A 27,637-nucleotide genomic window follows, 5' to 3' on the forward strand; every position below is an offset into this window, starting at 1 on the left:
TTTTGTTTTTGCTAAGCCTGAATGTAACCTTTATGCCCTATGTTATGCAGGGAGCATATGGAGACATTTGACATACCTTTTAAATTAAGAAGTCTTTGGAAGACAGGCTGGACATCGAGTTTCCACAGCAGAGAATCCCAGAACTCTGCATTAACTGTCTGTGATTAGTGTTACTATTTATTTCTGCAGAAAACTGATCACCTAAAATTTTTAAAGCATGTTATCCCTATTTCTGCAATCATACATCATCATATATACACACACACACACACACACACACACACACACACACACACACACACACACACACACACAAAACATACAGATACACAAACACACTCACACAGCCACACCAATACACATGCATACTCACATACACTCATACACATATACATGCACATGCAGAAATACACAGGTGTAAAAGAACATACATGCACGCATGCATACTCATACACCCCCCCCACACACACACACACACATGCACCCATACACAAATACACATACACATACAGATATGTATGCACACACGCAAACACGATACACCTGCACACAGAATTACATGTTCACCAGCAGCTATAATCTCCCAAAATGCTACATCTTGTAATCCTGGGTTTGCTTCTCTCCTTCTACAGTCATTTATTCTCTGATTCCCAATATGTATCCTATTCTGGTTCATAAGTTCATAGATGTTACTAAGCTTACAACCAAGAAGGCCACAAAGTAGGTCAGATGCAGCACACAATACCTGTAGGGAAACTAACAATCTCCCCCACTGAATAAATATTCAGGGTTACAGAGGAGCTGGAGCCTATCCTGGTGAGTAAAACTTGTAAATCTGCAAAACATACTGGCAGTTGTGTGTGTACTTCTCATCTGTCCCTGATTTTGTCTTGTGTTTTTAACTTGTTCCTCATAAAATGTTTGATCTTCTGGTAAATTACAGTGGATTACAGTCAGTAATATTATGTCTTACAGTTTCATACTTTATTCTTCAGAAAACATATTGTTACAAAACCTGTTGTTCTACTAACTTTTTTGTAAGTGGATTAAAGTAGTATTTAAAAACTTGTCTTCATTTTTGGGCCATTATTTTTGGATTTGTCTAGAATTCTGAGGCAAAGAAGTCGAGTTGTGATTGGGTGAGAGTCCATCACAAGATGCACACACACACACACACACACACACACACACATACAAAAATGCATTATTTCCTTATTACATGAATGCCAGATGACAAATTAGAGGAATACCATTTCCCTTGACAGTATGTCTTTGTGATTCAGAAGGAAACCAGAGGATGCAGCAAACATTGATAAAGGCACAGCATGCAGATTCTGCAAAACAAGGTACATCAACAAGAAACCAAAATGGAAAACCCATATCTCACAACTGCTATAGTTTAGCATAAGACTATGACTTTTGCCCCAACATTTAATCTTGTTCCTCTTAAATTTACTGACTTTCTTTATAAATTTACACCTGCTTACGAGTGCATACTTTATTACATAACAGAATTAAGACTAAATAATATTCATTACCATTAATTTTACTGGCTCTGTAAAATGACCTTTTCTGAAAACAATGATTTGTTTCTGACCCTTTACTATTAGTATTTAAGGACAGTGCTGTAGTAGTGTTGGTGGTGCAATGATGCAGCAGTTAATGTTGTCAACTCACAGCAAGAGGTTCTCTGGTTCAAGTCTCGGCTGGGGTGCCTTCTGTGCAGACTCTGCATGTCCTCCTTGCATTCATATGGGTTTTCTCCAGGTGCTGTGGTTTCTTCCCACATTCCAAAGACATGCATCTGGAATGTTCTCCCTGGGCCTCTGCTAAAAATGGGCTCTGTCCCAGTTGGACTTTCTTGGAAAACAAATGTTAAATAAATAAAGTTAAATGCGCAGAGGTTGAGAAGTATAAGAAAACCAAGAACTGTGCCACCCTCAGACTGCATGTTTAAAAATGTTACTCAGTGCAACTCTATGTTGACAGTGTTCCTAGAGTACCCTTGAAGAAAGGCAAAGCTTACTTTGTTAATAAATGAATACAAAAATGAAGACTATTTTCCTAAAAATGTACAAAAGGCATAAAACTGAAGAAACTCTGGGTCGGACTCATGAAGGCTTGCACGGAGTCTAAGAGTAGAGTAAGACTCCAGCAAGCCAACATGTCTGCCGAGCGATCCAGGAACAGCCGACAGAGGCGTCCAATAGAGCTCCTAAAACGACTCCTGCATGGACAGGGTTAGGTTATGCAAATTACCTCATTTGCTGCTGAAAGCTATGCAAATGAGGTAAATTTGCGATCCAGGAAGCACTAACCTGTCCGAGTAAGAGTAGTGTTATTTGCAGAAATGTACTCGGTTGGTAACTGAGTACCGTTCTGCAAATAGCAAAATGGAGCAATGACAGCTCCAAATAAAGAATGCATCCAGTTGAGGAAGTATGCCAATGGCCAAAAATAAGGTCATTGGCATTTATATGTGTTGCAAAAAATTTTAAAAATTAAAATATTTTTTTCACTGATCCCCAATGTTTAAGCATAGCACAGCATCACACAAACTTGCGGCGCTCTAAAAAAAAAAAAAATTAAAAGGCAAAAATAGGCATTTTATTACAAATATACATCTGCCATGCAAGTGAATGGCAGGCTGAAGACAACATGGCTACTGAGTAGCGGTTGCTAAGGGGGGAAGCTCAGTGTGAGAGATGTAACCAAGCATTAGTAGGCAATCCTATGCAAATGAATATAAGGATAGTGAATCCCAATTTTCCCTGCTATGTGAACCATGTCCCTAGAGTGTAAGAGTAGGATTAGGGGAGTAACAGAGTAGTAGATAGGTGACATCATGAGGGGGGTATGCATCAAACACTGTAAGCCCATTGGAGCAGAGTGGCATGTGTCTGCTGTGAGGTACTGAAGACTGGAAGAGGCGTGTCCCTAGTTGTCTGAACTGAATGCCAGAAACCGAAGGCGAACGCTGTGGCTACCACCATTTCTTGCAAAGATGCTTACACTGTGTGCGTGCCTGTGCACGCCTGTAAACCCGTGTAAGCCTGTGTGCACCTGTGTAAGCCTGTGTAAGACTGTGTAAGCCTGTATGTGTGGATGTGCACCCGCCTAAGCCTGTGTAAGCCTGTGTAAGGCTGTGTGCACACGTGTGCGCTCGTGTGCGCGTGTTTGCGCTTGTTTGCGCGGCACTGCCCCCTATGGAAACAGAAAGGGAAAAGGAAGGAAAAGTAGTAGTAGGAAGTTAACCAAGGAGAACTAGCAGAGCTGCCAGGTGAAATCAATCAGAATCAGCCAATTACACAGGCAGTACACTAGCCCAGCCCAGCCCAGCACTTAAAACTCTGCAAACAAAATTCCCTCATGTTTTATTCAGAAACACTGCAACACTGCAGTATACAAAGAGAAGTGAAAACTTAAAAAGCTTAACTGAGACAAAAAATTGTTAGGGGCTGCCATTGCTATTATAAGGCAACATGTGCAAGATGCTGAGGGTGGTGCCATTGCGAATGTTGCTGAGCAACCCACAGTGAGGAGACGGAGAAGAGTGTACAGACCCAGGGTAACCTACCAGGGGCTACATGAGCTGGAAATAGTGGAGCGCTATAGAGTGGACAGAGAGCTCCTGCAGCAAATTGTTGAGCTGTGCAGGCCACACCTCACACACAGAACCTATGGAGGGGAACCCATCCCAGTGGAAACCAAGGTATGTGCTGGCCTAAGAATACTAGCAACAGGTACCTTCCAGAGACCAACTGGTGATATGATGGGGATTTCACAGGCATCAGCATCCAGGGTACTGCACCAATTCCTGAATGCCATGTCAGCACATGTCAGTGATCATGTATATTTCCCCAATTCCTGTGAGGTATTGGCCAGCAATATGCGACTCTTCCAGCAAATAGCGGAATACCCTGAGGAAGTGGGTGCAATTGACTGCACGCACATACACATCAAAGCACCAACTGGTGAGCGGGGTAGGGCCTACATCAACCGCAAGAGGTTCCTCTCCATCAACTGCCAGGTCATGTGCGATGCCTAGGGCATAATACTGAATGTGTGTGCTGGCTGCCTGGGAAGCTACCATGACTCCCATATCTGGCATCTGACGCAGCTGTACCAGACATTTGCCAATGGGGACATCCCTGACAGTCACCTAGTGGGGGATGTTGGATACGCACTGAAGCCATGGCTGATGACACCCATCAGAAATGCACACACACCTGAACAAGAACTCCATAATGAGGCACACGCACAAACACAAAATATAACCAAGCGTGTGTTTGGGATGCTCAAGTCACGGTTCCGGTGCCTGGACACATCTGGTGGAGTCTTGCAGTACTCACCAACTACATGTACCCAAATTGTCATAGTATGTGCCATGCTACACAATATGATCCTGGGAAAACAGCTGCAGCAGGAACAGCATGGGGCAGGACCAAACAGCCCCCCACCATTGCCAAGGCCTGCACAGGCACAACGTGACTCGGAGGAGGAACAACCTGAGCCTGCCCCAGTAGGCAGAAGGAGGCGTGCCCAGTATACCTTGGCTTTGGCAAAGCAGAAATGCATAGCACATACACTGGCTCAGTAGGAACCCTGGAAATGATACCTCTCACTGACTCGCACATAAAATAAAAGGGATGCCTAACTCAACACTACCTGTTTTTAAACATGTATAGGGAGTGTAGTATGTGCATCTGACATAGGCAGCCCTGCAGCACCACCGGAGGCATGATTGCCATGTTTTAAGCAATATAAAGCAGTGCTAAGCAGCATTTACCAATATTCAAAATATGTAAACAAAATTGCCCGTGCTAACTAGTGCAATGTTGGGCAACGTTGAGCAATGTTGGACAAGGTCAGACAAAGTCGTGCAAAGTTGAGCAAAGACAGGTAAACATGCTCATATTAGCTTTACTGTCCCTTAAGCAGTCTGGTCTGCCCAGAAGGAAAATAAAAAGCTGTGACAGAGCTCAAACCCACGATGCAGTGCACTATAGTCACAGTACTGAACCACTAAGCCATGATAGCATTTCAGTAGCACAGACACAGCAGGACAATTGTACAGTAATGCAAACACAAAGAAATGCTGTAACATGACCTAAAGACACATATGGGTAACCTCCCCCACAGGCCTATGCAGACAGAGAACATCAGGCCAGGCGGTGTGATGTGGGCTGTGTAGGCTATAAAGTTGCAATCTAATATATGTGGCATTGGACGCTAAGACGTGTCAAGCCAGTATGATAAGCAACAGTACAGACTGAAATGGTGTACCGTACATAACAGTGCAGGCATAGCAAATGTGTATAAGTGTCAGGTGAACCCCTCATCATATGTACACACACAGCAACAATCAAGTATGCCCCTGGGTAGAAATGTACAAAGAATAGCTTCCCCCCCATATGTAGAAATGTTGATAAGAATTTGCAAAGTATCTCATGGAAGCCCTGCAGGCACAGCATGATCCCTGTTGTTCTATGACACAAAGGTGAGGCCTGCTGTAAAAATACAACTTGATTTTCCATACACATATAGTATAAATGCCTATACTGGGCGTGCTTACACACTCCAACAAATGTAGTGGATTTCATTCAACATCACACAAAAAGGTCATACTGGGCATGCTCACACACTTAAAAAACGAAGCAAATGTCAGGCAACAACATACTGAAAGGTCATACTGGGCATGCTCACGCACATGCCAAATACGGAGGTGATAATAAGGGATCTATGGACAAATGTGGATAGACATCTCTACTACCAGAAACACATTCACAAAGTTGTCAGAAAATCATGCTATGTGTTCACACAAACCGCCAAGGTCTGTGCATGTAGGTCGAAGGAGGTTCCCAGTACTCATCAGTCATCAGACCTGTCAGAGAGTACCACAACACACTTGCAATGAATCTGACTAGGCACGTTCAGCAGCCAAAAAAACCACTGAAGTACCCTAACAAGAGGATTACTGGCCTCAAACAGTAGCCCCATGTAACAAGAATGAGTATAACCCAATTTGTACCCTGTTGCATATTGTCTACTCAGGAGATCTCTGCCCAACAGACAGGTCCATGTCATGGCTACACTCAGATCTGTTCTGAGTTACAGCTCAATTGCACTAAATATACCGACCCAACTGATATTGGCAACATCCTTGCAGATAGGATCAGTGTTAACTGTACCCCCCTCTCACCCATGGAAGAGCACATCTCTATAATGGAAGACTGCAAAGTTGCTGTCATCATGGCTGCACAGGTAAAAAACACTCTCCAAAGCCAGTATCACATCTGCCATGGGGCCAGATAACTTCACAGGCTGTGTTCCACACAAATCACAGACTGAACAGGCACCACACTAACGTACCATATGCAGTCATAGCCCACCTCATGCTTTGTGCCTGTTGAATGGTGCACAGTGATGGTCATCCCACTACACAAGGGTGGAGACACCATGGACCCCAGGAACAATTGCCCCAGTAGCCTGACGAGCACGCTGTTCAAGGCCATGGAATTTATCATCATACAACATATAAAAATTACATTTGTAATCCCCAAAGCCTGGACCACAACCATGTAAGGATTGTAAAATGCAGATCATGTCACCTAAACCTGATAGATGACATTGAAGCAGTCAACAGAACTGTCGACAAGGGTAAGGTGATTCACACAGCCTATGTTGATCCTGCCATGGCATACAACACCACAGCACACTCTGGAAATATAGATAAACCCACTAAACTAGGTATAAATTGCTATGTCACAAGATGTGCTGCCAACAGGCCTACTGACAGAACACACACTGTGAAAGTAGCAGACTCCAAGTATGACTCTGGACCAGTGATGAGTGCAGTACCACAAGGTCCAGTCCTGTGTCTTGTCCTGTTTAGTATCTACTTCCCTGAAGTAAACTTCAGCATGGAAGGTCTGTGGCTACTGAAGTTTCCAGAGGACTGCAAACTAGGAGCCATAATTGTAAACACTAAAGATGTGGACATCCTACAAAAGGGCCTCACTGAGACAGATGGCTATTGTCAAAGCCATGGGCTCTAGCTCAATGCCAAAAGGTGCATTGTCATCCCCTTTGTTAAAGGCTCTGTAGCCAAGAATGACAACATAGGCGGTAGTATACTTAACAATGAAAGTGTGACAAGAGACCTTGGGTTACACGTGGACACTGGACACAACGGTGATAATCACATCCACACAGTAGTCAGGAAACCCTGCCATGTGGCACACCCCATCACAAAATGTGTCTCATGCAGAATAGAAGAGGACATTGTTCCCCACTACTCATCACTCACTAGAACTATAAAAGAGTACAACGTCACTTTTGCTACGTACCTCACAAGCCAACTACAACAACTGGAAAGCCTGTAGCAATACCTCACAAAGAGCATTAGTGGCCTGAAATACATGCCATACACAGACTATCACAAAATGCTCCATCAGTACTCCTTTGCATATCGCCTACTCAAATGTGTTCACTGCCTAACATACAAAGCTATGTCAAATGCAGAGCTGTTGGACATGCTCCATGTAAAACACTCACAATCCCCCTGACCTTTGGACCCAAAACCACGAGTGAAATACAAAAGGAAGGGGTGTACACATTCACCTTATGGATACCCCCACCTCCAGGTTAGTGGCACAGCATGAGGCCTTGGAGACCATGCAAGTGCAACTAAGATTGTGCAAAGCTGCTCATCAGATTGTAGCCTTCTACAGATCACCTACCTTGTCACAGGAACCTCACACAGTATTCCTGAGAACAGTGGAAAATATCAAGGTCCTATCAAACAACATTATATGAGGTGATTACAACTACCCAAACATTGAGTGAGAGAATCACTTGTGTACAACATCCATTGCCCAATGTTTCCTAGAGTTTAAAAGCTCTAACACTCTGGAACAGCTGGTCACCATGGCCACTAGAGGTGATACCATACTGGACATGATCATCACCAACATGGGGTACCAGTGTTCCACAACAGAGATAAAACCCTCGCTAGTAATATCAGATCATAAAGTAATCACACTGGACATCCACATCATGCACCCCCACCCAGCCAATCAAACCACCATGAAGACATTTTCAAAAGCAAACTGCACACTTCCCAAGACCAAAGTGGAGCGTTCCAAAGCCCTCTTCCATAGGATAATGGTATACAAACCGCAGAATCATTTACAAGTGCATCCTATGAGCATCTACAGGGATGCATGGATTGAGACATCACAAATAAAACCAAGATGCACACCTCCAAAAATAAGACAACAATGCAGGTGGTTGTTGCCCATAAATAAGCTAGACAACAGAAGGAGGAAATGAACACATGATAGAGCCAACTTCACTAAAGGTAACGCATCACTGATCATTATCAGGATGAAACATTGATCGCTCATAAAATAATCCAAGGAAAGTTTCTAAAGACAAATAGCCAAGGAATGTAAGAATGACAACCACAAAGCCTATGGTAGCTATACCAGACATGTAGGTGTCAACCTCCAAATATGCTGTCAGCTATTGAAAAAACGAAAGAAATACACCAAACCAACTATCATTGCCCACGTCCAGGGGTACACGTTCAGTGTAAACACCCCCCCATCACCCCCAAAAGGGCCTGTGTCCAGCACAGAAAGATGCAGAGCCCCAGATGTCATGGACATGCAGGTAAAGACAGCCCTCACCAAAGCTGAGAACACAGCATCAATGTGTCTGGATGGTGTCCCAGGCTGTGTCATACAATAGGCCCATGAGGAACTGGACCCTCACTCACATTCACTGTCCAGACACAAGTGTACCACAGGCTATGTACCCAAAGAATGGCATACACAAACAGTCATCCAGCTCCAGAAAGGGCGTGCCACAACAGAACATGGACACCATTGCCCAATATGTCTATTCAGCCTGGTCTACAGAGCTATTGAGCAAATTGTCATGGAACCCATAAACAGAGGCATTGGAGACCTCCAGACACTGTACTCTCCAAAACTTTGCCTTGTTAAAGTCAGATCCTGGCTCTCAAACCTAGTTGACTTATTTCAAACAGTTACCAAGGACATAGATGGAGGTGAAAGTAGTCCACACAGCCCACCCGGACATCACGAAGGACTTTCCACACCATTCCCCACTCTGTCATCATGGACAAGTGTACCAGCTGGAACATTAACAGCTACATCACAGGATGGGTGGACAGGTGGCTCACAGATCAAACACACATGTTAAGAGTTGCTGGTACCATGTCCAACTCTAAGCCAGTCACAAATGGCATCCCACAGGTCTTGGTCCTGGGACCCCACCTGTTCAGTAGATACTGCTCAGAGATAGAGGCAAGCATGGGAGGTGTATGGCTGAACAGGTCTGCAGATGAATGGTAACTGTGGTCCATAACCGACTGCATGGCTAACACAGACATCCTCTAGAAGTGTCTTACAGAGACAGATACCTGGTGTCAAAACAATGGGCTCAAGCTGAATGCCAAAGAATGCATAGTTATCCCCTTTAGTTACAACAAAGTGCACACAAATTACCACATAGGTGGTAATCCAGTATGTACGGAGAAAGTCATTATGGCCCTGGGGACACAGGTAGATAGTACACACCCCTTTGATGATGACATGGCCAAAGTGTGTAGACATTCCTTCAATGTAGCCCACCTAATGTAACCCACTTTGTATAGTCTGATGATGTCACCATCCTACAAATAAACCTGTGGAAAGGATAACTCACAGTAATGTGTATAGTATGGCGTGTAAATGCGTACCTCTGTACTATCATAAAGTAGTTAGTTTGTGGTTTGCATCCTGCACTTGACAAGTGTGTGTGGTCTCCTTGGAGAGGAGCAACCTTACTGGAGAGTAGTAAAACACCTTAAAAGTGGTATACACATCTTTGTCATGTCTGATGATGTCACCATCCTACAAATATATCTGTGGAAAAGAGAAACCCCAATGATGTGTATAACGCGTCATGCTAATGCATACTTCTCTATTATCATGATGTAGTTAGGTAGGGGTTTGAATCCTGCAACTGACAACTGTGTGTGTGTGTGTGTGTGTGTGTTCGTGTGTGATCTCCTTGGAGAGGAACAACCTTTTTGGAGAGTAATAAAACACCTTAAAAGTGGTATACACATCTTTTTCATGTCTGATGATGTCACCATCCTGCAAATATACCTGTGGAAAAGAGAAACCCCAGTAATGTGTATAGCGCATCATGCTAATGCATACTCCTCTAATATCATGAAGTGGTTAGGTAGGAGTTTGAATCCTGCACTTGACAACTGTGTACGTGTGTGTGTTTGTGTGTGGTCTCCTTGGGAAGGAGCAACCTTTTAGGGGAGAAGCAAAACACTTTAAAAGTGGTAAACTACTCTTTGTCAAGTCTGATTATGTCACCATCCTACAAATATACCTGTGGAAACGATACTTCCCAGTAATGTGTACAGCATGACGTGTTAATGCGTACTCCTCTAGTATCATGAATTAGTTAGATAGGGGATTGAATCCTGCACTTGGTGAGTATATGTGCTCCATGTGTGTGACAGTGTTGGTCAATGTGTTGGGGGTTTTGCTTTTACTACCGTATGACATATCAGTAGGCATTGCACATGTGAGGTAGCTATGAGGCAAATACATATACGTACATGTCACCTCAAGTATTGCATGTGTGGGAACCCTGCTTTATCCAAGTACACAGTTGGCATCTTTGCCAAACTGTGCTGCTGCTTCACAGACCTTAGGTCACATCTGTATGCTTGTGACAAGGCCAGCCACTGCAGTGATGCCTGGCCTAGGTCATCCGTGTCACACACAGTCATTACGGTTTCTATTGAATTGTGTGTGTGAGGGTTTATGGCCGAGATATATGTCAGACCTGTTCAAACGCAGCAGAGTCTGTCAATAATGACTATGCATTATAGGTGTACAACAACCTTTGTGGGCATGCATGCAGACCCCTGATTGCTTATGTGATCCACCGAGGGATTCCAAAATACCTTAGGGAATGTGATTATCAAAGGAGAGATGACATAACACTAGGTTGTATGTACACATCGGTACCTGTTCATGATGTTAGTGACTACTACCTATGTGGTACTGTGGGGATACTATGTTCCGTAAAGGTGGATGACTACGCTTAGTTTCACCTATAGCTTTACAGCATGGGTTTGACAACAGGTATCTGTCTGTATAATACCCTTGTAAAGGATGTGTGTGTCACCAGGAGAATGCAGTATAGGCCACAGTATGCATTAGCACGTGGACAGACATATCCCTGCTGTGATTGCTTGTACCTAAGAGAGCCATATGCCAAACAGGAGTGGTCTCAGTAATGGGTGCAGCTGAATACCACTGGTTACTGGCATAGTATAGTACCTGAAGGATCCAAATGTTGCTGTGTGTCCTACATCTGTGTGTCAGTCGGTTATGGTCAGGCTGTTGCAGTCATGTATACTACCAGAATGCAAAACAATGACAGATAGTAACAGTATCACCCACAGCACAGTGTCAAACCATGTCATACACACATGTGTAATCAGGTTCCAAAATGTGTGTAGTACAATGCATACTGGCCACCAATAGAAACTATGGAGTGTTACTGTGTAATACAGAGCATGTCACCCTGCCCATGTGTCCACTATGCACGTACATGCAGACAGTGCACCTCCACCATTTCCACAACTGTACACCTGCAGATATGTGCTACACACATCCCACACATACTGTCCACTCTCTAACACATGCTGCCAATACTGCACACACCAGCCAAATGGCACGTGGGTGGGCATTATACAATTGGAACTAACACTGGTGTAAACAACACTACAATAACAATCATAGCTTTAATGCATCATGCGTGCTCAGCTACACCTTCAGGCATATCATTATACTCTACTGCTGACAACATGCTAACATTGCTATACTGCTATAAAGACACCCTGTGCATCAGCACCATGGTAGCCTGTTCCTGCATTGATGTTACAGATGACAGGAGGTGGCACAGGTTTCATCATATGCACAGGGTGTGTTGTTGGTCTGCCAGAGGCCTACAGTGAGCCATCCAATCAACATGTGTGTGTGTGTGTGTGTGTGTGTGTGTGTGTGTGTGTGTGTGTGTGTGTGTGTGTGTGTGTGTATGTGAGGGGCAAGAATAATGGTATGGGCCAATGTTGATGTAATGTGTGTGTGTATGTGTTAGCCCTAGGTGTCTGGATTATGTGTGCGTGTGTCTGCATGCATACAGTTCCACGATGTGGCTGCCACATATGGGTACTTGTGGGACAGCCACAGACTGTACCTGTGAGGCTTTACAGATCACAGTCTCTGGCCATGGATACGGTACCTGTGCCTGGCAGGGGTGCTACTGACACTATCAGATACCAAGCCAGACTGGGTACTATCCCCAGAGGTAGATGGATGTACACTGGACCCAGGTCCCTGCTGGGACTCTCCAGAGCCACGTGCACATGGTCTTCGAGGACGTTCTATAGACAGCCCACTCCCAACATTGCTGGGGCTGGTACTGGCACTACCGGAGAGGCTGTTGCTTGAGGGACGTCTGCGGCGACTGCCAGCTGCTGATGTTGCTGGCATATGTCCACGTCAACGACTCAACCATCCCGCACTGTCCTGACACATGGACATGACATTGCAGAGGACATCTAGTGTCTCTCCCCAACGTCTATCAGTGACCTCAGTGTAATTGCAGATGGCACCAGCTAGGTCATGGATACTGCCTATTACGGTGGTGTTATGTGCTCTCTGTGCCCTCAGTCCCTATCTGGTGTACCATTTCATACGTGCCTGTGCCTCCATGACAGCCTGGAACATGCGTGAGGTACTCAGACCTGTGGCACATCTGCCAGTGGCATGATGGGCAGCAGTGCTCCGAAGGGAACCCCTGGACATCTGCCTATGTGGTATCCTTCCAGACATCTGGGTATGGCTGCTGTGTCAGGATGCATGTGCCATGGATACCATACTGTCCTGGACAATGCCGGCTGTACGCTGTCCCTCTGCTAAGGGCATTGGTGACGGATGTATTGGCAGTATGAATGTGTGCATGGATGGGGTGGACACTTGTGTAGTGTTGATTGGTGGCCCAACGATAGACCCTGGCAAACATACCTGTGCCTCAAAACAACTATCATCATTGTCACTATCATGCTCTGTGACATCAGTTTCCCTGCTGCATTGAACCAGCCCAGTATCAGCACCTGTAAGAGGGAGACAGGAAACACACTTTACTACCTGTACATGATGTCAGCACACATGCACACATGCACACATGCACACATGAACACATGAACACATGCACACATGCACACATGCACACAAGAACACATGCACACATGAACACATGCACACACACACACACACACACACACACACACACACACACACACACACACACACACACACCACCAGCAATCCCGAACATAATCAATAGCGTGTGATGTTGGGGTACAGTATCACAAGCCAAACATTTATATCAAACATTATAGCATGCAGGACATGTGTTGCTCAGCAGCATGCAGTGTGAGTGTAGACAGCCATTGCTAATAACAGTATACATGGCCTTAATGCATGTGTGTTTTGTTCAGTGAATGGCCTCACCCTGGAACGCAATGTGTACATGGACACAACATTGCTGTGCAGGAATTAAAAGCCCTGCACTGTTCTGTGCACCATCAGTCACAGGCATACATACCATGTCTGGATGTGTATCAGTGTGTCACATAGATATCCATTTCTGATTAGAGCATCTGTGTCTTTAGCAGATGATTGTGAACACAGGTGTAGCACATGCATGCTATGTATACACACAGGATGAGTGGTGCATGTATACCTGATGGAATACCATTGCTCAACATAGCCATTGTATAGTGGTTATGGTGAGTGTAGGACATATTGTGGACATGCCAGTGCCAGCCATGGCATGGCATGCTACCACACAACTGCAACATGAAACATCACACATACACAATGTGTGTCATGTGACCTATACACCCCATAGCATTACAAGACATATGTGTGTCACTTTCTACAAATGGGGATTGCTATGCATATTGCATATTGGTGCATATGTCTGCACACACACAACATTGAGGTGCATAGCAATTCATGATATGTGTATTACTGTGGCCACTGTAACTGGATGGGGTGTAGTACCATGAGCCATCATCATGCAGCATCATATGATCACTCAAGGCTACTAATGTGTGCCAGACCGGCACATAGCATGCTGTACCTAAACTGCAGTACTATGGCTACATTCACCATTTCATGGCCAGTTGTTACATGGGTTTGTGAGGTGCCCAATAGGGGGCATTGCCTAACATGAACGTGTTATGTGTTGAAGAGTGTTGCACAGCCACATGTGAGGCATCTACCCCTCAGGTATATTAAGTGTGCTGTGTAGATGAGGTTTGGGATACTGTAGTGTGACCTTACAGCGGGTGTCTGAATAAGCTTTGTGTAGCACATTAACGTGTACTGTGTATGACAAAGGTGTGTATGTTGTGTGTATGTGTATCGACTCTGCCTATCCGATGTCCACTACAGTGTTGCCACAATTGTGTGGGATGCTCTGTGTATTGTATGTGTTTTAGACAGCAACCCACATTACTAGGATGTGTATAGTCTCACAGCAAACATGCACAGCATGCATTATGCGTAGGTGTGTTACCTGTACATAGCCTACACCTCACCTATGACATGCACATTTAATTAGCAATATGAAAGGTATAACACACTCACCAGCATAGCTCTGCTGCCTTGCTGTCACACCAGAGGGACCTACAAGGATATCAGACACTTTGTCAGTGGCAACAACTGTGGCATTGCTACTGTGTGTTTGCAATCTTACAGTAGTACAATGGTGGACAGTCACAGGCCTACAGATTATACTCCTAATTATTAGTATTGCACAACACTTGGCACCACATCATCTAACTACACAGTACACATCTCACATAAGCATGCTCTACCAATAGAGGTAACATTATTCTACAGCTATGCCATGTTACCTGCACGCTCCATGACAACTTGCTGGGTGGCTCTGGCCTCCATGATGATACATGTTAATTGTTGTGGTTGTGGTTGGCCAGGAGCCACCTGGCTCAGGAGCAGCTCCTCCACTCTGGTGAGGGGGATGGATGGTTACCCCCCCCACCTGTGGCAAGCTGTTGTCTGCGGATATCAGACGCACTCTGCCGGACATGTCTAATTAAATCACTGCAGTGATGGAGTACCTGCTCATATGTCCGGTTATGCATGCCTATGTCATTTACCCTACGGACAAGTTCTTGCCACAGCACAGCCCACTCATGCTGGTCCTGGCTGGTTCTGGGGAACAGCAGTGCATAGTGCTGCACCAGGCTCACTGTGATGGCTTCCTCCTCAGCCGTGCTATATGCCTGGTTACGATGGTGGGACATTACCCTGGAAGACAATTAAACAATATGTGTGAGCAAGTCATGTGGCACACGTCACATTCTAAAGTACAGATATACATTAACTGCCATATATAGCAACCTATTGGCTGTCAGAAGATACACACTTTCAATACCACATATCAGTTCTGAACATACAGATACCTGACAGTGCCTGGCACACTCTATATATCAAACCATGTTTTGCACAGCAACAAAGTTATAACAGTATGTAAGACTATACAACAGTACATGGCACACTGTATGTGACACAATGCACTACCTAGCCACAGGAGGTATATATCATGCTAATGCATCATGAAATATGTAATCTATTGCAATGAATGTAAAGTCCACTGACACTATTACCAGTATACCACACTAGTCATTGATGGCGGACCCCTGCCTAACATATGTGCACATTCGTTAATATAGGTGGCATACTGCTGTACTAGACTATACATGTTGCTATATACGCAGTTACATCCTGTAACACACATATGACTGAGGCCATGGTACAGGCATACCCACACTCACAGCAGATATACATAACAGACACAAAGGTATGGCAACCCAGGTGACCTTTACTTGTGTGCCTTACAGTACTGTGTGTCAGTAGTTACCAGACCTTATGCCTGAGGTATGTAATCTGTGAGGACTGCAGGGAACACACATAACAGCGGTTCCAATAAATGTGCAAGTACACCATACTGTGCTGTTTAGGCATACAGCTTCAGGTAGTACTACAGTTCATACAGAAGCTGGATTCACCAGCAGTAACACCCAATATGCATACATGTACTGCTTTTGCCCACTATGGGACACCCCAGTCGACAACAAGGGACTACGTCAGACCGTATGGCATACTGCTTTTTCTGCCTAACACTTGCATACACATCTTTTGCTGGGATCACAGCTAGGACACATAATACCATGACTGAGGCAGTTTCCCACTAAGCTATCACACATATACCGAACTCTGACACATTCACCAACACATTCACCATCTCACTCAGTCAACCTCACATATCGATTATTGCAACATGTACATGTGGGTGTGTATCTCTTCATAGGTAGGTAAGAGGCTATTGGCCCTAGGGCCTATAGAACTCTAGCCATACGCTACCCTGGCCTCTGACACACAGGTATTTAAATTATACATGGCCCAGTCAAGCAGAGACACTGAGGTGATTGCCTGGGTGTATTCACTATCTCCCATACAATCTCCATGATTATTTATGACAACTGCTAATTAGGAGTTTTGTTTGCTATGGATAGTTGGTTAGTTCCAGAGTATGGGATGTCTCTGAGATAGGAATCTATCCCTCCAGCATGTGCTGTTTATTGTGGTCAAAGGATTTGGGTCCCTAGAGCGTGTAGCTCACACAGATTGTGATCTGTTTAGGTGGAGCATGTTCAACAGATCTGGGTTTGACATAGCTTAGTATGTCAGTCAGAGGTCACCTCTGGGTAGGCAGTATGCGACACAGTCTAGTTTTGGGTTTGTGTGACGGTCTGCATAGGGCATCTGTTTGACACCGGTATCACTCTTTGTGAGGTGTGTCTGTGCCCTTTCCACTTGCTGTAGATGTCTTGTGAGGTACATACCACACCGGGCATTGTACTCTATACCGGGTTTTATGTGTGTGGAGTAGAGGGGAACACTGACCTATTTTTCCCTGGATGACACACCTTTTGTGATGACATGTGCCACGTAGACAGATTACATGACTAGTGTGGCACTGTGACTATCGAAGGGGAGACTACTCAACACCGAAGGTGTGATAAGAGACCATGGTCTTACACACCTTGGTGGACAGTAGACTACCGCCCATGTGGTAGTTCATGGGTACTGAGTCTTTGCAAGGAGGGATGCCAATACAGTGTCAACATTGAGCTTGAGTCCATGGCTTTGTCACCAGGCATCTGTTGCAGTAATTATGACCCTGTCTCTCTCTCTCTATATATATATATATATATATATATAAATATATCTATATATATATATATATATATATATATATATATATATATATATATATATATATATATATATATATATATATATATATATATATATATATATATATATATATATATATATATATATACACACATACATATGAACATCCATTGCTGTACATATAGATATACATATAGGCACATATACAGTCCACCTGTCATGGTGGGTATATCAAGTATGGGAAGGTTGTGACATATACAGTTATGTCATAACATTGCACAGTGTTGTGCAGAATGCGTTGAAGGTGTTCTCAGCCCATGTAGCTTTAGCAGGCCTCACTGGCTGCAACACTGCAAACCTGATGATCCATATCCACAGCGTTTAACCACCACATGTCATATACCAGCACTGTAAGCTGTCTGGTCTGCCACACACTACAACCTACATAGATATATGCACATAACAACCTTCAACAACATATATATATATATATATATATATATATATATATATATATATATATCCACCTTTCACAAACAGTTGCAGTATGTCCCTTGCTCAATGCACATGTACAGATGCTAATATATCTGACATGGACAGATCTCTCCATATGTGTGTGCCATACACACACAAGGACCACACTGTTGTAAGTATGTGTACCTCACGGCTGACCTGTTGGGCCTTGCTGCAACATGAACAGGTGTCACATGTGAGCACACAGTAATATTAGAGGGTGTATACATAGCTGCTAATGCTGAATTAGCATACTAGCCTGGTACAGCTGTTGCCAATGCTAAGCTACACATTAATATGACTATCATGCATTTGTTACTCTGTCACATCCATGTTTGCATAACCGTATGGGCTACTACCCCAAACAGACATTGTACACAACTACTGTACAGAACACAGATAACATGGATCAAATGTTTGACATTTAATGCTGAACTACATATGTCACCGTCACATCCCACTGCACACAGCAACACACTCATTTCCCCATGCCAGTGGATATGCAGGGCATCTGAGCATTGATACGTACTGCTGCCACATATGGATGATTCAAACTATATAGAGTACTCTTCATTAACATCTACTACATTCCAGTAAATACATAGCTGTTACATACCTTGCCTTTGTATGTGTTCGTATATGTTGCCATATATCCTGGTATACTTTTTTTACCAATATACGTTTAGCTTTCAGTATCTCTTTTACTGTTCAAGATTTCTGTTAAATAGATGTATATTTCAGAATATATTGTTTTCAATATTTTCTTTTTTCAATACTTTTTTTCAGTTTTTTTTCTATATATTTTCTTTCAAATTCTTTTCCAATATATTTTATTTCAATGATTTTTTTTCAATATAGTTTCTTTTCAATATATTTTTTCAATATTATTTCTGTCAGTATACTGTTTTTTTCAATATAATCTTTTTGTTATATTTCTTAACTTTACATCACTTTTTCTTTTTTCTCTCTCTCTCTCTCTCTGCAATGGAATGATTGCATGTGTGGACAGCAAGTACAGACTGCTTTTATAGGTATCTGCACATGTGCATGTGATGGCCTCTGCACCAATTGGTAGCCGCCATTAGGCAATTGCATGCAGCCTGCTGTGTGGTACTTGCAGTACTCACTGTCATAGCAACCCAGTGCTATAAATTGCTAGGTCAGGTAGGGGTAGCCCTTTCAGAATTCCAGAGTGGGGACCATGCTTGTTTGCTGTGGACACTGTTGTGTAACTCAGAAGGTTGGTATACTTCTTCTAACTGTTGCTAAGGGTGTAGCCAGTTATTTGTATGTTGTACTCAGACCTGAATGTTGCCTCTTCCAGTACACAGTTGAAAGTATAGAATTGTACTCACCCTAGAAATGCTAACACAAGATACATGGGAGTATGGAGTTTCATTACAACATCCACAATTAGCTGCCATACATATGTAGTTATTGCGATGTTTTCATTTGGCACATGAACTGTTTGGGAACAACGATACTGTGGATATTAATGTACTCACTTCTGCACTGTTTGTGCTTTTTATTTTGTTGACATTATCACAGGATGCTCATGAAACTGGACAATTCCAGTACTGAGTATGCCTACCTACATTCTTGCTGTACCGTGAACACACCGGTATTTTGTACATTTGGGTGGGGATTGTCCTGCTATGATACTGTGTGGGGGTTGTGAAGTGCTGCTGTAACAGTATTTACTGCTAGAATGTCTGGTTCTGTTATCACAGTCATGTAATGCAATTCCACAATAACTGCTGGTAAAGTTCCACAGAACAGGTTTTATGTTATGGCATTCCTATCTTTCCTTTACATTCACACATTCTGATGCATGATATATATATTTCAGCAACAACCTGCTGTATATCTACTGTGGCCTAGGGGTACTTCATGCAGTCTAGTGTGTCCCAGGTCCGGGGTTCCAGACTGACAGTGGTGTTTTATTTTGCTGCTGAGCAGAACAAGGCCCCTCATATGCAGGGTGACTAAGGCACTTTTAAGCAGTTGTAAGCAGGTTTGCATGGGTTTGCGCGACGCTTAGCAATACTTAGCTAAGTGCACACATGCGCACACTCACTCAAACCCGCTTACTGCTGCTTAAAAGTGCTTACTCTCGCTAACCCCCGTGCTCATTTCTTTGAAAGAAAAGAAAATGGGGAGATAGGAAAGTGGTGAAAAAGGGGCACAAAGAGGGAAAGACAGTAGGGAAAACAGCTCTGGATGTGCAGGACGGGTGTAGGGAAGGTCCATAGCTGCCCATTTCTTTAACAGCAACAGCTGTGCATATACTAGTAATTTGGAGGGAATTTTGAAACCTTCCACCCCTGAGAGAGGGGTGAGGACAACAAAGTATGTTGTACTGCCAATTGAATTTCAGTTTCTGTGTCCAGCGGACATCTGTGCAAAATGGGCAGCTATGTATGGGGCGTAATTTTTTTGTGGGAGCAGATTGCCCATTTTTTTCAGGTGAGAGTGGAATGTGGGGTAGGGGAAGTAGGTATGTTTTGGGAGGTAGGTTGGGGAGGTAAACAGACAAGACAAACAAGACGCATACAGGGGCAGAATATGACACATGGGGTGGGTGAACACAATTGACAGGGAAGGATGTTTGGAAATCGCAAGCCCATGAGCCCACAGATGGTAACAGTGGAACTGAGATCCCCACCCATGGGCAGTCATCACTGCACCTTCACAGCCCGGAGGGTGGCTGTGCTGGAGGCTGCACAGGAGGGCAGGAGGGGCAGGCTCACCCATGAGTCATGCCACTCTTGCCTTGAACTGGCATAGGGGATCAGTGACTGAACGCTGGATCTCCCTACGCACCATAGCCCGGACCCTTCGGAGGGTGACATGTGGTCCTCCTCCGGCCACGCTGGCACATGGGGGACGAGCCCCATCCCCTGCAGTGTTTCCACCCGAAGGTTGCACATTGCCAATGGAGGAGGAGAGCCCGGGCTGGGCACCGGACCTGCTGGTGCCAGGTGCCATCGCCAGCTGAGGTGGGACAGGTGGGTCCGCTGGGACCGGCCTTCCCATACATTCTGTGTTTAGGTGAATTTAATGACATTATAGCCAACAGCATTACAAATTAGTTGTAACAGCATGCAGTAATATTCCCATTAACCCAACACACCAGAGTTCCAACAGTTGAACAGCAAGCATAACACATGCATATATTGAACGACAGTGGACATTCCAACAGCATGCAGGAATGAATGGTGGCAACAGGCCACCAAGATTGTGGTGTTTGAACAGGGCACATGCATCAAAGTTATGCAGATATTTATAAACCAATAGGACATATGTCCCAACAAATGTTTTGAGATTACACATACCCATTGAGGTGTGGAATTGCATTGTTTATGCACATACAGTAGGGTGTAAAAAGATACCTCCATTAACAACTTATATGAACTTATATTTTACACTACATTCCTATTGACTGCAGGTATATATCCCCTACATGTATTATCACACTAGGCAATGTCCATTACATTGTGGGATGTGTTTTGCTAGTTCCTTATGTACCTGACCTGGATCTGTTATACAAACTGTCCAGGATGCAGATTTTACTGCTAAGTATTTATATATTTTATTTATATTCATATGTCTACATATCTGGATGTGTTCAGGTGACATTATCAGTTATATTTTAACAGCCCCCTACATTTCTAGCAGCACACTGACATTTCCAGTGCACACAACTACAAGCTACTCATGTGCCAGATTTACTTATACATGCCAGGCTTGAAACTACAGTTGAGGACTGTATATATGCTTAAGAGATACTGGCACTCCCTTCGTACTCTTTCTATGGGCCTACCCAAGTGTGGGTTGACAGCGCTTAATACAACACTACTATTTCTATACTGCAAGAGTACATCAACATTTCAAAGAAAGTGACACGGACACACTACAGGTGTTATACCTTTATTAATTACATTACACACTTTTCTAGTGGCTCACTCATTTATTTGTTATTACAGTGCATGCAAACATCTTATTCAGGATGTATTATACCTTCATTTATGGTTTGCAACACTCTTTTTCTGGCTCTCTCACTTATTCTATATAACAATACATGCAGAGAGATAATTCAGGACATTATACTTTTATTAATGGGTTACAACACTCTTTTTCAGGCTATCTCACTTATTTTACATAACAGTTCATGCAGACAAGTTATTCAAGCCTTATTATACCTTTATTATAGAGCTGAGACACTTTTAGCCAGGCTCTCTCACTTATTTTATATAACAGTACATGCAGAAAAATTACTAACCTGCCTGGTGGTGCAGCCTTAGCAGCCTATCTGCATAGGCTTGCTGATTCGCAGCATGGACACCTGCAGCTGTGAAGTAAATGTAGTGATATTGAGACATATACCTATCCATACTGTTGACTACACTAGCAATCTTTACATACTTCAGTCCATGGCTACCTACTCAGTAGTGGGGCATTTTGCATCCCACGGGCCTCTTGTATCCATTGGTTCAGTAGGTCCTGCTTGCGTCTCTTCAGGTCTGCATGGTGATGTCTAACCTGCTCACCAGTCCGGGGGATGCCTGTGGCACTGGTGAGTTCATGTGCGAGACGGTTCCAGGCCTCCAGTTTGTATTCCGTGCCCTGGAACTGGCCCTGCAGGAGTCTAGCATCATGACGATGGATGAGGAGCCAAACCATCAGTTGTGACTCTTCAATGCCCCACCGGTTGTGCTCGGAAGCGAGAGCCCTCTCCGACACCAGCCATTGCTGCCTGCAGATGAGAGCTGCAACCAGTTATGGCAAGTATTCCCACCTATGGAGCTTAAATACGCCTCATTTCCCACACTTATTTGTGATTGGCCGGATTTGAAAGTTCTCAACTGAGTGAACACCTGCTTAGCACTGGGTAAACTTTGATTCATATGTATATGTGTGTTGACAGTCCATGAACATCAAATGCTGTCATGGCTTAGTGGATTAGTACTGTGATTATGGTGCACACTATCCCGGGTTCGAGACCTGTCATTGCGTTTTTATTTTACTAATGGCCTGACCGGTAGGGAGTGTGGCTGGGTTTAGCCAGCTTTGCTCAACTTTGCCCAACGTTGCTCGACGTTGCTCTACGTTGTTCTACGTTGCCCAACATTGCACTAGTTAGCGCGGTGCGCACCTCCACGCAAACATGTTTAGTTTTCGCTGGTTGGCGCGATGTGCAGCTCCGCGCAAAGCTATTGCGCTAGTTAAAGCAGTGCTTAGCTATGGGCAATTATTCTTAAATGTGCTTAATACTGGTAAACTTTGTTTAGCAGTGCTTCACATTGCTTAAGATAGGTTACTTATGCATTCATTATTATGCATGACCATTTCACTTTCTTATATATATTTAAAATATCGTTCACTACTACATAGGCCATTTTGATGCATTTTAATGTAATTTAAAAGGTAAATGTCAGGAATTATTTTTATGCACGGATTTCCTACAGAAAATGGAAAGGGGAGTGGTGGGACTCGAACCGGGAATGCCTCCTCTTTGTGCGAAGGCTCTACCACTACACTATTGCTATTTGGCTTAAATTGCATATAAATGGTTTATTATCCTCTTTGATGTCTAAACTGCTAACTGTAGCTAAGCAATGGGCACACCCGCACACACACGCTCAAATACGAGAAGCTATATGGTGAATAATAAAAAAAAAAAATTTTGTTTTACATTTTAATTCATTTGTACAGGGCTTTTTAATGTGGGGGAGGGTAGTGTTGGGGGTATATACATTTGAGTGTACTCGCTCATATCTGCTGACATTTGCAGAGTTAGGCACTTGCAGGGGCATAGATATTTGGACTGCTCGGCAGTCTGACATGCCCCCTGCACTCCTACACGCTCCGTGTTAGCCTGGGAGTTGAGTCAGCATGCCCTCATGCATATACATGACGCACTGACATCTAACACTTAGACGGCAGTCTCTGAGTAGGACTTCGTTTGTCCTGCATGGAGGATTACTGAATCCCCCCCACTATCTTAGCCAACTACTAATCTTGTTGCCTCCGCATTTAAAGCAAAGAAAGAGATATCTATAGAGTTATCTCCTTGCGAAACCATGGTGTATATTCACATGGATTATAATATCAGAAATGGTTTCAACAATTATTATTTTTCATAATGAAATATAGGAAAATTAATATCAACACGTTTGAAGATTTTGTTTTATTCGGTTTTGCAATAAAGAACAGAAGGGGTTCTTGTTTTGCTATTATACAGTGTAGCCCGCTAGAAGACAACAAGAACTACAGGAATTATTGGGATAAGTGAAGACTTGTTGTCTAATTTTAATCAAAACATTAGACACACAGTCTGTGTAGCCTTTTCAGAGAACAACATCATAGCATCTCAGATTACCAGTTCATGGATATCCCACTACAATTATGGTATATCTATACCATTGTTTCATTCAAATGAAACTATAAATTTCTGCAAGAAGTGAACTGCACTCATGTACACTTGCTTAAGGACCCTGAGTAATGTCCTCAAGTTTCCAATCAAGTGCACTTTAATGCCACACTATGTCAGAGAATAAAACATTTTGAAGCCAATGCAAGAGTATATTGCTTAGTAGGAATTTTTAAAAATCATTCGTAAAATTCTGTGAATAGCTGTATATTGAATATCAGAAAGTTATTTGGTACCATAAGTATTATATATTCAGCAAAATATAATTTGTTTGCAGTTTTTAAATATTTATTTAATGTAACTTTCAAGTCATTTCACTTTAAGGATTTGGGGAAAGATTGATTCTACATGCAGCATTCTGTGTAGTTATTTATTTATTTATGTATTTTCATTTTGATAACCACTAAGTGGGTGGCTCACCATACCCTTTTTAGCCATGATCAGTGCCCTTTGGGGCAAAATATATAAAATACAGTAGTAACAGTGATGTGCTTTGCAGTACAGACCTGGCTAAAATATATAACAAGAATGTATGTAGAGTTGTTATTCATTCAATCAGCAGATTGTTATTCATTCAATCAACAGATCACTGTAAATAAATGAAATTTTGCATTGCTTGACTTTTTCTCCGCAAAACCAACTGAAACAGCCATTGTTAACTATGAAATACCATGGCTTTCTAACAATCAGCCAGAAAACATGTAAAGGCTTATTCATCGTTTAGGTGTTCTTTTAATGTACTCTTAAATGTTGGTAGTCTGTTGTTTTCTTAACATTTGCTGGCATTTGATTCCAAGTGCAAAATCTTACCTTGATTAATGTCCTTCTCCCTGTGGCCATTTTGAAGCAAGGTCTAACCAGGGTGATGACTTCATTTTTGTCCCTACAGGAGCAAATATGCTGTGTAATGCTCATAATTAGTCTGATAACTGTTGCAGAAAAATATATGTTGACAGCAAGAAAGCCAGAAGCTGTTAGGATAAGAAAAGAAGTATATAAAAACACTTTATACACATTTTCAAAGTTTCATTGCATACTTTTGTTAAGATAGCTGCATTTCCATTTTAATATCCTTCTGTCATGATCTACATGAACAGCAGATTATACATTAAATCCAGTAAAAATCATTACTGGAGTCCTAGAACTGCCAGTGTGCCTGATAACAGATGTAGATCTAGAAAAACACTTTCACCTACATTGTATGTCAACTGAAAGAAAACAGAAAGCAAAACTTTAGTATTCCACTTTGATAATGAAAAGGGATTTTCAGTCATAGACTTTAATAAATTTGAGAAAAAAATAATTCCCAGAAAATTGGAGGTAGTATACCAGTCACTGTGTTTATAAACATTATACGGAACTCAGTGACCATTGGCTGAACTTGTCTTGGTATGTTTTGTGTTTTAAAATGGTCATAACATTTCACAATTATTTTTAGTCAAACCTATATAGAAACTGTATCTGTACTCTTCCTCAACTGGGGAATATTAATAGTGTGGTAAAGTTCTTCCTTATATTTGCAAAGCGTGAATAATGACCCCGTAAAAGAATACGTTTTCAGTTATGGCCTGTTCATATAACGATGCTTCACATTACACAGTCTAATATCAGTCAGCAGGACATTCACATGTCAAGTCAGTCATGGCCTGTTCATATAACGATGCTTCACACTACACAGTCTAATGTCAGTCAACAGAACATTCATATGTTAAGTCAGCCATGGCCTTTTTATACAACAATGCTTCACACTACACAGTCTAATGTCAGTCAGCAGGACAGTCACATGTTAAGTCAGTCTTTTAAAATACTTCTGTGCTGTAAACTAAAAAATGAAGATTTAAATAACCAAAATTACCTCAGCCATATCATAGTTTTCATGTAGTTTTTAAAAGCAATATAACTTGACTTTTACCAAAACTTCTTATGCAAGTTGAACTTGCTAATCCATGAATGTACAATGGAAAGGATTTTTCCCACAAGAAAATGTACTTCACTAAAACTGCATATTTCTGCATATACCCCTGCAGTTCAGATCAGATATATTATGTTTTTCCATATATAGTCTTGTGCAGTACATTACATAACTCTAACAATGGTACCTATTTTATTAAAATGCAAATCTGATCTAAGCTACAAGTACAGTACAAAGCAGTTATAATCTGCACACATAATTCACATATATGTACATGTATGTGTATGTTTTAAGTGTTTACAAATATATGTGTGTGTGTGTGTGTGTGTGTGTGTGTGTGTGTGTGTGTGTGTGTGTGTGTGTGTGTATAAATATAGATACTTATATGCATACACACAAGCACACATTTTTCACCTTTTAGCTTTTTCCCAGTTAGGGGTCACCACAGCGGAACACCTGTCTGCTCATGATTGGCAGTGGAATTTGTATGGTGTTGGGTTGCCAGCCCAGCACCCAACCTTCCACAGAAGGCACACACACACACACACACACACAAGCACTCATGCCTTGGGCCAATTTAGAGTGTCCAATCTACCTACAGCATGTCTTTGGGATGTGGGAGGAAACCGGAGCACCCGGAGGAAACCCACACGACCACAGGGAGGACATGCAGACTCCGCATAGAAAGCACCCCAGCCAAGGATTGAACTGGAAAATTTCTCAATATGAGGCAGCAAAGCTAACCACTGCACCACCATAGCCGACACACACACACACACACACACACACACACACACACACACACACACACACACACACACACACACACACACACACACACACACACACACACACACACACACACACACAACACATATGTTCCTCATCAGTGTAAACCAATTTGAGTGTATGTTTATATATATGTGTAGGTGCATGACTCACACTAGAAGTCAACATCTTTTTTGAATTATCATGTAAGAAGCTCAATATAGTGCCAATGACAAAACTGTCCTTTATTAATGTGAGCCATAAAAATGTCAACACTGATAATAAATTTCTACTTTGTCTATTTTTAGGTAATAATTTTGTATTTTGAACCAAGTGTATTCAGGTGCATTCTCCTGAGATGGGTTCGTCTTCTGGGTTTTGCTGTTGTGTATGGAACTGTTATCCTTAAGCAATACAGGTAGGTTAATACATTTCTGTTTGACTTTACCAAAGTGCTACAGTAGCTTATGAGTACAGCTAATATAATAATATTTGCTTTTGCATGCAAAAACACCCAAGCACATACGTGCATATGTGCATATTTTATACATGAGCTATGTGTGCATGTATTTTATTTGCATATAATCTACATATACTAAAACATATATA

At 42.7% G+C, this 27,637-nt stretch overlaps 1 protein-coding gene across 1 annotated transcript in view; it reads left to right on the top strand.

The window, feature by feature from the left end:
* LOC122816214 (probable G-protein coupled receptor 158) overlaps nucleotides 1–27,637 on the top strand; it is an 843,176-nt gene that overhangs the window by 461,044 nt on the left and 354,495 nt on the right. Inside the window, exon 4 of the mRNA XM_044088960.1 lies at nucleotides 27,337–27,446. Coding sequence (XP_043944895.1) covers nucleotides 27,337–27,446 — 110 coding nt within the window. The remainder of the gene's footprint in view (nucleotides 1–27,336; nucleotides 27,447–27,637) is intronic.

The sequence above is a fragment of the Protopterus annectens genome, chromosome 12.part0, assembly GCF_019279795.1.
Source record: "Protopterus annectens isolate FY-2018-M chromosome 12.part0, PAN1.0, whole genome shotgun sequence".
Classification (NCBI taxonomy): Eukaryota; Metazoa; Chordata; order Ceratodontiformes; family Protopteridae; genus Protopterus; species Protopterus annectens.